This window comes from Aethalodelphis obliquidens, unplaced genomic scaffold (assembly GCF_003676395.1).
Source record: "Aethalodelphis obliquidens isolate GAN/ISIS:26980383/991018 unplaced genomic scaffold, ASM367639v1 scaffold25, whole genome shotgun sequence".
NCBI lineage: Eukaryota > Metazoa > Chordata > Mammalia > Artiodactyla > Delphinidae > Aethalodelphis > Aethalodelphis obliquidens.
Genome location: NW_020837969.1, coordinates 17,654,161 through 17,670,750, shown reverse-complemented (window position 1 = coordinate 17,670,750; position 16,590 = coordinate 17,654,161). Strand labels below are relative to the sequence as shown.

General features: G+C 33.9%; 1 protein-coding gene across 1 annotated transcript in view; it reads left to right on the top strand.

Annotated features, from left to right (window-relative positions):
• The window catches only part of MICU3 (mitochondrial calcium uptake 3), an 87,694-nt gene that overhangs the window by 40,073 nt on the left and 31,031 nt on the right, over positions 1–16,590 (top strand). Inside the window, exons 4-8 of the mRNA XM_027122713.1 lie at positions 611–689; positions 4,431–4,478; positions 7,641–7,723; positions 10,678–10,749; positions 13,896–13,934. Coding sequence (XP_026978514.1) covers positions 611–689; positions 4,431–4,478; positions 7,641–7,723; positions 10,678–10,749; positions 13,896–13,934 — 321 coding nt within the window. The remainder of the gene's footprint in view (positions 1–610; positions 690–4,430; positions 4,479–7,640; positions 7,724–10,677; positions 10,750–13,895; positions 13,935–16,590) is intronic.

Below are 16,590 nucleotides of genomic sequence, written 5' to 3'. Positions count from 1 at the left end.
ACTGAATATTTAAGTTAAAAGTAGAAAAAAAATTGCAGCGGTGGACACAATAACTCAACACCCTGTCATCCCGCTTCATCTGATGTCATCATTCTTTGAGTCACTATTAAAATACTCTTCATTCTTTCCCAGCATAATCTGTTGCCCAGTTACTTCATCTACCACAAAATCCCCTAAATCCAGGAGGGCTACAGAAAACAGTATGTGAAGCCCAGTGATCATGTGTGACCTGTATTAGGAAGTCCACCTTTTCCTGTGGCTTCCACAGAACCATCTTTTTCTAACTGGCTCCAGAACTTAAATTCACTGTTTCATCTTAATTAGATTATCATATATATATGTATTTCTCCAGTTATTAAGTTTACCTGAAATTTTCGGTAGCTCTAATTGAATTTAATGTAGCATCTTTATCACTTATTTTTACATTTGGACTGTGGGCAAATATTGGGTTTTATGGTTGAATGAACCACAGATAAAATAGTATAAATACAGTCATGTCTCACGTCTTCTAAGCAGAGAATGTTTTTGCATAGGCATTTGAATATTTTTGGTCTATTTTATAAGTAAATGGTTTACCAGTTAATCAGCATTATGATACCTTATGTCATAGGAATTAAATCAAATGCTATCAGAAACACCACCAGTTTGGAAAGGATCATCAAAGCTATTTCGAAGTCTTAAAGAAAGAGGTAAGTTAACTATAGTATTTATGTATTTTAATATTGATACTATATTATTTATATTATTTATACATATTTTCCTCATGCTTAAATAATTTTATAATTAATGTGTCTATGTACATGGAAAAAAAAATGAAAAGAAAAACACGAAAATATTAATAATGATTGTTTCTCGGCAGTGGGATTAAGGGTGGTTTTTATGTTACTTTTTATATACACTATTCATATCTTCCACACTTTTCACAACAAAATGAACTTTTATAGTTAAAAAAAAACCTTTTTAACCATATTGAGAAGTATATGTTATATTTACCCACAGAAAGCAGTTTTCAAAAATACAGATTTCCAAATGTCTATTTTTCTTCTTTCCTTTTACTTCCAGGGAATTGCAGATTTTCTTAAATTTAATCAATATGAAAAGCTTATTGGATATATCTTTTGGTTGCACAATTTGAACATGTTTCTTTTAAAAACAACACTCACCGCAAAAATCCACCTATTTCAACTTACCATATTACCCATATCTATTTATACATTAACTCGTTAATTCATACATGGCTTTGCAGTCAAATTATATAGCTTTTATTGCAATTTTCTTTTACATTGTACTTTTTATAAATGTTTATAGCAGAAACTAATAAACTCTCTTTAATCTTAAAAAGGAATGTTTCTTAGAAATATATATTTTCATATTCAAATATAAGAGTATGCAAAATAACAATATAAAGCATTTATCTAAACTTACCTTTTTTTCATCAATTTCAACCGATATTGGTTTGAAAGTAATATATTTAATGTGAAGATAAATACTTTATAAAGGATTAGTTATAATCCATATATTTTTGCCTAAGTAGAATTAGAAATTCAGATTGCTTACACCTGGTTCTCATGGACTCTGGAAGGAGGAGACACCTTGTCTTTAACTGTAGGCTTTTCATAACTAGGGTTTTTAAATCTTTGTGAAATCTGGGCCATGGTGTCTTTAAAGTTCTTAGAAGTTTTTTTCTGGAAGTTGTCTTAAAGATTGCCATTCAAATCTTAGGGTGGAATGATAGGATCAGGAAAATTCAAAGCTCAGAATAATGAGGGAAATTGGTGAATGTAAAAAATATTTCTTTAATACCTTTCATGGGAAAATGCAATTGGATCAAATATAATCCAAGAAAGATAAATGCATGGAAGAAGGAAATTCTTTTTAGTTAGGGGGAGGGTTAAATCTGGAAGCCATAAGTTTAGGCAGGTCCTAATCCTACTTAAATTGTATGCATATTTGCATATTTTTTTCAGGGGGAGATGATCTATTCAGTGCTACCCAATAGAACTATCTGCAGTGATGGGAATGTCCGTATGGTAGCCACGAGCCAAATGTGGCTATTAATTACCTGAAATGGGGCTACTGTATCTGAGGAACTGAATTTTTAATTTTATCTACTTTTAATTATTTTAAATTTAAATAGCCCCGTGTGGCCAATGGCTACACTGTAGAACAGTGCAGATCTATGTCATAGTGATGGGATTATCAAGGTAATCCGTGTACCCAAGAAGTTTTAGAACCATAGGGTTAGGTAAAGTAGAGAGTTACAGAGAATCTTGCTTTTTTATAAAGAGATTAGGTAGAAGAGGAATTGTAAAGCTAAGTTTTTAGAACTATTGAAAACTAATTTACAAATTAATTTTGTCTGCTTAAAATATAACCCAGCAAGAAAATGTTAGGCAGTTTTACAAAAATTTTATTGGTATACAGCATTTATGAAAACATGAATTACATAGACTTAGTTATAATAGCTAACTGTAATATATCATGATATAGGAACTAAACAGTGTAATGCTTTTAAGAAACTTCCCTTAGAATTTTTTAAAATTGAATTTTCAAGAGAAACCTAGTTGGCATCTTTCTTAGCCTTTTTCTAAGGATTGAAACATTACTAGATGCTTAGCATTTATTATTATTTTATTTTTGACCCTGGGTGGCCTTAAAATAAATTGAAAGGTTAATCTAATGGTTTTCCATTTTTGTAATTAAAAACATTATGAATCTACAGTTCATGTTTAGTAATATTTTCCCTTCTCCCTGACCTTTTTTTTTTTACATCTTTACTGGAGTATGATTGCTTTACAATAGTGTGTTAGTTTCTGCTGTATAACAAAGTGAATCAGCTATACACATACATATATCCCCATATCCCCTCCCTCTTGCATCTCCCTCCCTCCCACCCTCCCTATCCCACCCCTCTAGGTGGTCACAGAGCACCGAGCTGATCTCCCTGTGCCATGCGGCTGCTTCCCACTAGCTAGCTATTTTATATTTGGTCGTGTATATATGTCCCTGACCATTTTTATTAAATTATATCATGAGTTTCTCACTTTGTTTTTCTTCCCTGTGGATTATACCACCTCAAAAACCACTTAGTACTTCAGACAAGTGCGTACCATGATAATCATCATCAGGACTCTCGCTGTTTTGTAATCCTTCAGTGAGGGGAATCTTGAGTTGATTATCAAGTAAAAGGTGTAGAGCAGATATTAAACTTCTTATGCTAACCAGCACCTCTTGTGCATTCCACCAAGTCAGAGCAACAGTCAGTGAGACGGGGTTATGGAGATACAGAGCCTATTTCCAGATCTTTTTTTTTGAGGGATCCCTATGGAATCTAGGTATTGTATCTTATATACGTTGACCATTCCAGAATCTTTCTCCCATAACATTCATGGCAATCAACCAGAACTATGTCTATAGGTCACAATATTCTAGTATAAACAAAAGACGGGAATGCTTTCAGGGCCTCCTAGCTCGGTCCCTTCACATCTTCTGACAAACTGCCTGACAGTGACTCCTCTTCCTTTGTTCTGTAACAAAGAGGGTAGCCTCAAAGAACATCAGGTAAAGTGGAGTTTTAAAGTTCACGATCTGATTATTTTAAGGATTTTTATACCCTTTTACCAAACATGAGGACTGTCTGGTATCTGGATAAGTGTTATTGGCTTATTTCTGATTTTCATTTTCTCAGGATACACTTGGAAAAACAATTAAGCCATTAATTCTAGTTTTGGGTGTTATAATCCAAAAGCAAGAATTTGAGTAACAGAATGTATGTTTTTATGTAGTCCAAACAAACTCCTTTTAAAGTTTATGAGATTACAGAGAACTCAGGATACAATATACAGAAAGTGTAAGCTTTCTGTAAAAATTGAAACTTCTTAGATTACATTTAATAGAAGCATGAAGCTTATCAAGAATAATGAGTGATAACTTGAAAGGAGAAAAGTAATAACTATAGAGTTGTGTTTTTTGAATGCAATAAGAAGTCAAATCTCTAAGCAAGAATATCTAAATGTTTTATTCAAGGGTTACTAAGAAATTATTAAGCACTTTACAGTGTTAACCATTTCCAACATTTTTATTTTATGTTAGATTCATACCTTGAAAGCTAGCAACACATTTAAAATTTACAGCTATATGTAAACATTATTGATAATTTTGCTTTTATGCCAGTATATCTGGAAGCATTAGTGTGATTTTTGTATGGGTTTCTACAGAGGCATATGAAACAATGTAAAATTTATTTGTTTCTTTCACCCTGATTTTGTAGTAATAGTTTAGTCTCATTGAAAACAATATTTAGCATCTTCTTTAAAACTCTAAGTTCTTTATAAATATTACTGCTATTATAAGAATAATATTTTACCTGATAAATATGAAGAGAAAGTAATATTTTATATATAGCATTACTAATACTATTTTTCTTCTAGGTGTGATTTCTTACACAGAATATCTTTTTCTTTTATGTATTTTAACAAGTAAGTATACTCATTAAATCTATTTCTGGATACAGTTTTCTTTCTCAAGCATAATCTTGGGAAATAAATCTTTTTTAAAATTAATTAATTTATTTTTTGCTGCATTGGGTCTTCGTTGCTGCACGCGGGCTTTCTCTAGTTGTGGCGAGCAGGGGCTGCTCTTTGTTGCGGTGTGCGGGCTTATTGCAGTGGCTTCTCTCGTTGTGGAGTACGAGCTCTAGGCACATGGGCTTCAGTAGTTGTGGCGCACGAGCTCTAGAGCACAGGCTCAGTAGTTGTGGTGCACGGGCTTAGTTGCTCTGAGGCATGTGGGATCATCACGGACCAGGGCTCGAACCTGTGACCCCTGCATTGAAAATCAGTTTAGGTCTATCCAGGCTGTTTTGCAAAATTCATGTCTATATGCCAGTGGAAAATGCTAAGCACAGTACTATCAAGGGTCAAAACCATAAATATTATTATGGCTTACGGTGTAGTAAATAAAATGCTCATAAATTATATACTTAATATCCTATATCAATCCCTGTGGTTGGATCTACATGGGAGCCTAAAGGTCAGGATGTGTAGTGATTTGTAAATTTCCTGCTACACTCATTCATTCAAATCACATTTTCTGCAAGACTAGTGTGAAAGAATGAGTCCTTTAACTAGTAAGTCTATAAGAAGACCCATCATACATCCTACAACAGCTTTATTATTATCTTCCTCTTATATACAGCAATTCTTATGAAGTACATGAAGGGTTTACTAAGGTGTTCAGTTAAATTTCGTTGCATTTAATGGAGGAACTTACATGCTATAGTTCACAGTGCTCCAGCCACCTGACCTTTTTATTCCCTGAATTCTCACCTCAGGAATTCGTACTTTCTGCTCCCTCTACCATCAGTGCTTTTACTAAAGATCCTCAGGATAGTAAAAATCATTCAGGTTTCCTTTGAAATATGAAGACTTAGAGAAGGCTTACTTGGCCATTCTCCCTAAAATAACTCCCTCTTCCATCTCTCCCCTTTTATCCCTTTACAATGTTTTATTTTCTTCATAGTACTTAAACTATTCGAAAGTGTTTGTTTACTGGTTTACATGTTTTTGTCTCTCTCCCCACAGTTGAATGCAAGGTCCACGATGGCAAAGATTTTATCTTTTCACATGGTAGCCTCTCAGAAAATAATTGGCAAATGAATGAAGAAAGGAGTGAAATAAAAGAATGTGGCTAGTGGAATTTCCAATTGTGGAGATTTATGGAGATGTGTGGAAACAAGAACATCAATAAAATTGTGTCATTAGAAACCAATCTTAAAATTCCTATACTTCTGTAATTAGAAAATTCACAGCCACTGTGTTATTTCTGAATTTAGTAATGGATGCTGTTATGTTGGAGTTCTGTTGCAGGAAATTTGGGGTGTGTGTGTGTGTGTGTGTGTGCTCGCACACATGTGTATTTCAAAAATTGTATATTTTTTTCTTGCTTCTTTCCTCCTGGCTCAAAGTCATTTAAAATGTTGGTGCTGAAGAAAAGCAAGTATTGTGCAGTTAGTTATAGGACAGCCTGAGGTTGTCCCAGAGTGGAAAGCCATTCTGATGATTTCAGTCCAGTCAGTGATGAATGCCACTGTGGAAAGTAGAGGAGTGGGTGCCAAGGAGTGTCTCAGAGACTTGTCTTAAAGTTATCTTGTTAGCAGAACAACTTTAGATGCAAAATTAGAAGTTATAAGTGCCTGGACCAGCAGAGTGATGGGTCCGAGTAAAACAAAACTGGTGAGGAAAGCCACTTGTTGAGCTGGGACAGGGTTGGTTTAAGCATGTTGGAAAAAACACAGATAGTGGTTTTTGCTTACTACAGAAAGGGTAGGATATTTGGATGCTGTGAATCTTCATTTGGAGTTCAGGACCCATCTTAGAAACTACTAAGAGTTTGAATTGAAAAGTTATGGGTGTCGTTTAGATTAGAACCAAGAAAAATGTGAAAAGAGGGCTGGCAGGAAGTGGGCTAGATAATTTATGTTACCTGTCCATAGTTTTCTCCCCTTTACTTTTTATTACTTTAACTTAATATTCCCTTCCAAGTAATGCTGGTGAGGACTTCTTTCTATGTGTCTTCAGATATTTTTAAAGCTTAAATCTTGGTTATCAGAGATGGTGTAACTTTTTATTTCTTTCTCAAGCGAATGATAATGAAAATAAGTCTAGATTCCTAAAATACGTGCAAAAAAATGAACTTCCATAAAAGACTGGCTTTCATTTCCATTATTTTCAGAGACAGCTATTACCCGTTAAGAAAGTAGAGCTGTGTGCTTTGTTTTTGCCGGGTTCACGGTTTCACAACAGGTAGTGGCAAGTGTATCTGTGAGAGGTCCTTTTTAAACTTTTTGCCAGTCATCTTAAAAGAGAAGGTCAGATGTTTTGAAAAAGGCATGTACACTGAGCTCCTCTTTGAAGGATACGTTCAAGTTTTCTTCTGTCCAGGTTTTCTTCTTTATGCCTTAGAAGTGAAAAGAGAAGAAGGATTGAATCTCATTATAGGGTTCATACAATTAAGGCAGTTCGTAATGTGTGAAAGTCTGATTTTCTCAGAAAAGGAGTTGTTCCTTGTATTTGGGGAGAATTAAGTATTCAAGCTCTCTTTATATTTCTGTATTTGAAGCCTCTAGAAGTTCAAACCCAAATATGTAATCTCTCATGCTTGACATTTTTTTGCAGGTTATTTCCATTATAATTTTCCCAAGATTTTAGACTGCTCCATTGTGTCATATTCTTATTTTTCCTTCTGTTCTAAGTAGCTGACATATTAAAAATACTTCAGATGTGATGAGCTGATATTTTCCTTTTAAACAAACGGACAGACTTTGGATAAGAAAGAAATATTTATCTTTGGAAGGAAGGTAGTCAAATTTTACTGTCAGTGCTATGCAACAGGTATCACACAAGTAGATTTAAAGTGTATTATCAATTGTGTTACTAAGTGTGCTAATTTATGAAGCAGAAATATATATACTTACATGTAGCTTTTATTATATTTAAATAATAACATGTTGCTTTTAATTTCTTGGTTAAAGAAAGTATTTCTGTATAGAATGTGAATAATTGTTTACAACTAATGTGGATTTTTTTACTTTAAAAACATTTTTTCATTTCACGAATACTTTCCCTGTTCTTTTCTGGCAGAGCCACATGCAGGTTTTAGAATAGCTTTCAACATGTTTGACACCGATGGCAATGAGATGGTAGATAAAAAGGAGTTTTTGGTGGTATGTATATTACAAGCTACATTTTATCAATAATTAAACATTACTTACTTATATTTTTATGTTTTGCATTATTTAGAATACCGTTGTAGAAAAAAGAGTGAAAATTTTATGCTTTCACTTTAATTTAATAAAGTATATACTCATGTACTTTATTTTGAATGATTTTGTTTTTTTGCTGTGTTGGGTCTTTGTTACTGAACGCAGGATATTTCGCTGTGGCGCGCAGGCTTCTCTCTAGTTGTGGCGTGTGGGTTTTCTCTTTGCTAATTGTGTCACGGGCTCCAGAGCACGTGGGCTCTGTAGTTTGTGGCACATGGGCTCTCGAGTTGAGGCCTCCGAGCTCAGTAGTTGTGGTGCATGGGCTTAGTTGCCCCGTGGCATGTGGGATCTTAGTTCCTTCACCAGGGATCGAACCCACATCGCCTGCATTGCAAGGCGGATTCTTTACCACTGGACCACCAGGGAAGTCCCTATTTTGAATGATTTTTACACTATAAAAAATAAATTATATTCAGCGTATAAAGATGCTTATAGTTGTTTACACATCTTCTGGAAGTTTGAAATGTGTCAGATGTTTTCCACTGGGTGGGTGACAAGCAATCCTGAGGTGTTATGCATGCTCAGTCTCTATCATATCAGCCACCCAATCACAGACAGCTCTTTGCCACAGGAACTCCCCTTCCTTCTCATTAAAGGATTTACGATTTTTCTTTTTCCTTTTCTCTTCCACTCATTGCTGCCTTGTATTCCAGTCTTAGCCCAATTTCCTACTCCCTTCTACTGTCTTTGACCAGGGGCTGATCTCCAGTGGAGGGTAAGAGTGTTCTTGGTATTTGTCCTTCAGCCTTTCTCACCCGACTGGTCCCGTGTTGGTGCTGGTCTGGCAGCATCATCAGCTGCTCTCTCATCTTACCACCCCCACCTTCCAGAATTTTTCCATTGCTTTTTACCCCTGTGTCCTTTATCTACTTCTGTGACCAAATGCCTATTCTGGTTTTCTCCAAAACAGAGATTAACATTAGTTTACTCCTTCCAGTAACAACCTCTACCCTTAGCATTTATGTTTAACTCAATATTTACCTCTACTCTCCTAGTAAAAAGAGAAGGGAAAAATAACATAAATAGCCATTTAATTTTCTATTTTTCCTGTGTATCGAGCCAATAAAAATCCCTTGGAAAACCTCTTAAATAGCTTAGTATTTTCTTCAGAGGCTGGCGCATAGAAGAGAAACTATGCAGTCATTCTTTTCCATGGTAGGAAAGAGAAGAGAGAGAAATCCTCATCGAACGCTAATTAGCCATTAAAAAGGAAGCAAGCTAACTAATATTGCGATCCATCAAAAGGCTTAATCTAATACCCATGTGGCCCTTGCCCGAGTACAGTGCCTGAGCAGGTCACTGGAGCTGGAACCACGAAGGGTCCCTCACTGCAGTGCTTTTCAGGATATGGGGGAGGCGAGAGGTTTCAGCTTCATTGCAGTAGATCGAGAGATGCACGTAACACCCTAAAATGGACAGGCTTAGTTTACTATAGTTCTGTCATGACAGTGTACAACTGTATTTTAGGACTTTCACAATGGGCCTAGTAATCTAAATAATTTTCAATAAACTTTCTATGACAGCAGTGCCAAGTTCCACCCCACTGTCTTAAAGATTAACTTTTGGAACTCAGTTCATTGGAAGTTGGCTGTCTTTCGGAATCTTGTCTGTTTGTGGAGATGGGAGGTGAAAACATTCATGCAGAATTTCTATTTATTTCCACTGTACACTCTTACAAAAGTTGCCCTTGCTTTAAAGCGGTGGTCTCCTCTGCAGTGGCTGTGTACTAATAGTTTTTTGTTTGTTGTTTGTTTGTAAACAGCAAAGAGTTTGGAAGTAGAGGTGGAGTTGGGCAAAGTTATATGTAGAGGTCTAAAATCTGCGATCCTCCTGCCTATTTATGAAGTGATTATTAATAACCTTGCAAAAAATAAAAACTCTTTTCACTAACAAAAAGCGTGGAAATAAATTTATGTGTTAATAAAATCATTTACATTTTGTACTGTATATTTTAATTGTTATTTCATATCTTGGGAGGTAACACATTTTGACTTTCAACTATAGCCATACGAAGTGAAGTAAAGAGTTGAGATAGCTGTTCAAATTACACAGACAAGAGCAATGACCTTGTCAGAAAACTGATATAGAGACAGGATTAGGCTTCCATTTGTAAAATAGGATTTTAAAGAGGAAATAATGCCTTGTATAATGGTAGCTAACATTTATTGAGAAGTTAACTGTGTGACAGGCAATGTGCTAAGTAATTACTTGTAATATTTACTCTGTACAACATTATTTTTATAAGACCTATCGATTATACCTCAGTAAAGCTGGAAAAAACTGCTGCCCTAAGAGATTCTGTAAGATATTATCTTCATGTTCCTGATATGGAAAACAAGCCTTAAATAATTAGACTAACTTGCTCAAGGGCTTATACATGGAGAGCCCATGTTCCTACCACAATGATCAGTTACCTGAAAGAGACCTTAGAGGTCGTCTAGCCCATCTGCATTTCATATAGGAGCAAATTGGAGCCCAGCGAGGGTTGAATGACCTGTCCCCCATTATAAAATTAGTGTATGACAGAAGATGGGCTCAAGCCCAGACCCCTGAGTTCTGGTCCAATGTCCTTTATCCCTCAGTAGGCTTCATCTCTTTTTATGTATATGCCACAGGCTCCACATCTTTGTCTTAGAGATAAAGTAAAACTATTTAATAGATCCTTTGGTACTGGGTTGCCTTTTTCTCAGGAAAAACATTGATATCAGAAAATATATTTATACTAGTTTTAATGATCTTGGTATATGAAGCTAACTGTTTTCTTTCTTTTTAGAATACACCTAGCACAGGGTGTTAGGTAGGTACCCAGAAACTCTTGTTGGATATTTGATTTTTGATTGTTTTTTTTTTTTCAGCTTCAAGAAATATTCAGGAAAAAAAATGAAAAGAGAGAAACTAAAGGAGATGAAGAAAAGCGTGCAATGCTGGTAAGAATAATTTATAATACTTTCAGGGGGGTTTTCTAGGCAAGAATTATTTTATTCATGTTGAGAAACAATAATTAAAGCCTGTAACTTTGGACCTGTCCCTTTCTTGAAAACTTTCTAAAGTTCTTATGTAGAAAAATTGCTTCAGTATTTATATGCTTTGATATCAATATTTATATCAAGTATTGATATTAAACATCTGTATCCATAATCACATTCATTAAATCATTTTCATCTGTATTGTTGTTATCCATGAGATTTGAAGGGTATATCATATAATAGATTAATACAGATCATTATGCATGTAAAAATTTAAAGGTGAATTGCAAAGATTTAATTATACCTGTGAGTAAATTTAGTGGTGCTATAACAATATGAATGTTGAAGCAAAAACAAGGAAATAATATGTTTTTTTGCATTCATAGAAATATATATTATAGATTCTTCTTCTGGTAAGAGTAATGTTTTCATCTTATTCTGAAGGTAGAGTTAAGCAACATTTCCCTCCATTTTCCTACTAGTTTTCTTTTTTGCTTGTCCCAAGTATTTCAGCCTGACAACAACCCAGGTTCACATAATAAAAATAACATGCAGATACTGAGACCTTAGTATCAGACACTATACTAGGTGCTTTGCATGCGTTTTCTCATTTACTCTACCCAGCAGTTCCCTTATTATCTGTAATTATAGATGAGAAAACTGACAGTTGGAAAGGTTAAGTATCTTGTCCAAAATTCCATAGCTATTAAATGGCAAAACCAACATTTGAACCCATGGCTGGCCAGCTCCAAAACCTGCCCTTTTACCCACTGTATCATATTTCTTCCTCTGGTACTTAGATAGCAGAAACATGGTGAATTTTGTTGGCATGTAAATGATAATTGTTTAATTTGCAAATTCATGGCCCTGTGAAGTAGTTTAATTGGTCTATCTGGAATTCAAATAATTAACTTCAAAGAACTGCAACATTTTTTATTATTCTCGTTGTTATAAGGATACGTATTAGGTTTTTTTTAAACATGGGTTATCTGTAGCAGATGGGTGTCATATTCAGTCCCAGTAGATTTTCGAAGTATGTATTTATACTAATAAAAGCAGATTATCAGGATTATGAATATATATTATTTCTTAGGATATTTGACTGTGATATATTTATCAGTATTTGTTGAATCACCCCCAGTAGACTAATTATGGAAGACACTTATATCAATAGGAGACACTGTCTATAGATAATATACTAAAAGAGTAAACAGTTATTTTAATTGTGATGGATTACCCCCAATTGACTGGATAGGCAAGTTGTTAATAAAATATCATTAAGGAGGTTGAATTATGTTAATGAATCTTTTGGTAAACCTCAGTGATAAAGTAGATAGTATTTCAATGGATACAAATTTAACTGTTTATTTATACTAATTCCAGAAAGGACTTAATGGATCTTCCAGTAAAGTCACAATCCTATTCTAATCATTAACATTTACTAAAATACCTAAGTCGAGTAACAAAGGGAGAGAGGAAAGGGAAAAGCTACAGTGTCAGCACAAAAGCGTCTTTGCAGCCCAGGTAAAGTAAATTTAATACTGATGATTTAATGCAAATAATAGTGATATAGTAAAACCTCATTAAATTGGATTACTTAGGGAAAGTCTATCTGAATTATGAAATCTAAATTATATCAGCATACCCTAAATTGTATTAGTTTACATGAATATACGTAGATCAATGAAGCATTCTGTAGCAGATATATGGGGAAGGAGACCTGATTTAAAGAACAGATAAAAATAACTTATAAGTAGTATATAACTTATTTATGTGTAAAGGAATGCTTGCTAAAGGCACTGATCTCCATGGGTACCTCAGAGGTGTTTATCTTACATAGCTTACAATTAGTGGCTCCTGAAATCTCATTTACAGAATTTAGCTCTCAGAACTATTTCTTAAAACAATTCAGAAATAATCTTTAGTACAACCTCTGAACTAAACAACACTCTAGGACAATACAGCTCTCTCCAAATATTTGTTACTGTGTTTAACAATAACAATAATTAGTGGTAACTTATTGTTAATAGTTGTCACATTTTAAATAATGCATATCTGAACTGATGAGATATTTGAGTTTTGAAGCAATTGAAATTTAGCTTATAGTGAAAATATATAGATTACATTAGGGAGACAGTGTAGCACAGGCTCAAGAGCCAGGTTTTCCGGGTTTGACTATTAGCTCTGCCATTCATTACCTGGGGGACCTTGAACCAGGTCCTTAAATTTCTCTGTGCCGCAGTTTCTTCATTTGTACGAGAATAGGAGTAATAAGCACATGTGATTGTTATGGGGGTTAAATGAGCTAAAACATGTAGCCACTTAACAGTGTATGAAATATAATGAATACTCAAACAGATTAGCTAATTGTGAAACACGAAATTCTCTTTTAATTAGTAGAACGATACAGCTACTTTAAACTGAACATTACATACCCAAATCAAAATGTTAGCAAGACTAAATTGTAAAATATTTACATACCAAAATTAACTATGCTTCAGAAAGAAAGAGGGAAATGAACATAAAATTTCTTGGGACACTTATTATGTGCTAAGCTCTGTACTATATCCATTATAAATGTTACTCTCATTTAGTCCTCATTACACTTCTCTGAGGTAAGTATCATACCTTTTTACAGATGAGAAAACCATCTTAGAGAGGTTTGTTAACTTGCCTGAGGTCATGGCACTAAACAGGAGCAGAACAAGATGCCACTGTAGGTCTCATACCATTCCCACCACCGTGCTGCTGCATCTAGATTTCCCCCTTATCCCACATGGAATCGCTGAAGCATGTCTCAGTAAAACTGCATACTTTGGAGGAACATGTTTTACTCAAAGCAGTAGTTCTATCAAAAAGTTAAAATGAAAGTGGTTGAAATGAGCACAAGTTCATTTAATGTTTAATTATATGAGATTTAAAAAACTTTGCTACTCATCTTTAACATTTATCCCACTTGTACTGTGTTTATGCTCTATATAGAATGTAGCATAATGATTTGCCCTTCCTAATTGATTATTTTGTCATCTTTTTCTTTTTTTCTTTTGCTATACTTGGGTTCATTCTGAAATGTGACACTTCATTTGGCCCTTTGTGCTCTATGTCAGCGTCTTCAACTTTATGGATACCATTCTCCTACTAATAGTGTATGTACAATACTTTAAATGTTCTTTATGTAAATAGTCCTCACCTGTTTTACTTGATAATGCTATTTCTCTGTATAAAGCCAGATCTGTTATTGAGCATGTTTAGGAATTTATCGAATATAATAATGTGCAACCAGGCCAAAAATTTTTATTTCCTTCCTAGATTTATGAGGAGACTAAAACTAACAGAGCAATCGTATATCTTTAGCTTTAGATTAGAATAAGGGAAAGGTGAGTGAAACAACCAAAAACTCTGGTAGAATAATTGAAATTTTATATTTTTCAGTGGTATTTGAAGAGTTAAATACAATTTATGGAGCAGATTCTCAGGCTATGCTCTTGCAGGACACAGGTATTTTAAGAACTGGATCTGTCCATCTGATATACAGTCTTAATTCTAATAAAGAAGATATTAATGGATAAACTTTTCTTAGTTTTCCGTATTTCTCCCAAATTTTTTTCTAAAACCTTTGATGCCTGCCTTCTGCCTATGGTCTATACAAAAGTCTGGTATAAGACGACACTTGATATGTTTGATATATCACTCTATCACATGTTACTTCTCAAAAAGGATTATGATCTTCAGACTCACCTTTTCCTGAAAAAGTTGGGAGTTCCTGCAAGTGATCTTCCAACTGTACTCTTCTCACACTACGCTTTCCTTCTTTCCTTTCTCCTGGAAAGTCAGAGCTTGTTGGTTAGCCCAGCTACTACACAACTAAGAGTAGGCCATGGCCCCTTTTGAATGTAAACATGCACAGTCCATTTGATTTCCCCAAGGATCCTTAAGTCACTTAGAAGGATCCCTCAAATTATACAAATTACACCTGAGAGAAGCTCTTGAATTCAGGGTGACTGACTCAGAATTGTCCTGCTGAAAGTGTTCCAGTTATAGTGTAAACTCTAGGTGTGTTGCCTCCTATATTGTATATTTAATAAAAATTCCAAACTATAAAAACTAATTCTGTTCTTGATTTAAGTATACACTGAAGGCTGATTCAGCATAAGGTAAACCTAAGATATCTTGTCTAAGTCACAAGGAATGGACCTAGAATGGGTTGCAAAACAAGCCAAGTCCATGGGAACCTTATGACTGACTAATTGTTTTGATCCCTTACGAGATACTTTAAATTTTTTCTGCAAAATTCACTACTGTTTTCCATGAAATAAAGTCTACCATTTTCTTAAAATTTTTAAAAGATTCCTCTGTTAATTATTTCAAAAATATATAAGAATGTGTAAGATGAAAATCTCATAGATTCTAATGCCATATGCCCTGTGAAACTTAATAAATGTTAATAATAATTATGACTTTTTAATTTATTTTTCTAACCTAATATGTCATTGCATGAATCATTTTTCCAACTGTGGCAATTTATATTTTTCTTTTAAACTTATAAATTTCATACAGGTGACATGGTTTTCTAAAAAATACATTTCAGAGTAATATTGTTAAAAGGAAATAGGTACTAATATAGCTCTAGTTTAAGCTACATATGCAAATTGTAGTCACTTAGACATTAAGAGAATAATACTGAGAACCAGATTTAAATTACGTATTTCATTTATATTATGCTTACTTATGTAATAGGAAGGTAATTTACATTTTGTTGTGATAATATATATATATTTTATTTTACTGAAGGCATCTTTGTTTTTCATCTAAGAATGTAAAATACATATTTTAAAGTGATATAACTCGATGTCATTTTTTTATCCCCAGTCTTAAATGTATTACATGATGTTTCAACTCCCTTAGTTTAGTTGGCTATATAAACTGCCTTTTTTTCATATAATAGGAAAATTTTTGCTTAGAAAGGAATGATTATTTTCAAAAAATGCAAGCAAACAAGGAAGATTTATTTAAAATTTTAAAAAATTCAGACAGCCTGAACATTTATATGAAATATCATTGATGTATGTTCTCACAAATATATTAGTATAACGTTATGAATTAACAGGCAGTTTTCTGCTAGTTTCCAGAATTGTAGATCAACTGGAGCGATAAAGGATTTAATTTGAGTGTAGTTCGTGGAGCTGAATATAACCTAAGATTCTATCTTTAGGAAGAAGTTCCTTCAGGAAAGGCAGGGCCTCTGGATTTTACTATAGAGACAGAGATTCTGTGGCCTCTGTAGTAACCTGTTCCAAAAGTTAATCACCCTTACAGTAGGTTCTGCCTGTATTCTGTCAAATTATTCCTTGCTGCAGTGTAAGATTGAACATACTTTTTTGTATCCTGGAAGATAGTTACCTTACAGCCTTTTATCTTCCAAACAACCCTGATTCTTTTCATATTTCTCATATAGTCAGCTCTTGATTATCTTACTACAGTAATGAAAAGAGATATAAAACATTCAAAAGAATAAATAATGCAAAAGTCAAGTATATTTGACTTTGACATACCTTATATTTTACAAATTTTTTAAAGATTATCTTTATTACCCAAATTTCATTGTAGTCAAAAAATATAGCAATTTTTATATAATTTTTTGACATGAGTTGAACTTGTTTTATGGACTAAAACAATGTCAATAGTCATAAATGATCTGTGTTTGAAAAGAATGTGTATTCTTCAATTTCAGGTACAGGGTTGTAATATATATATGACCAAACATATTAATTATATGTTTTAAATGTCTATCATTACTAATGT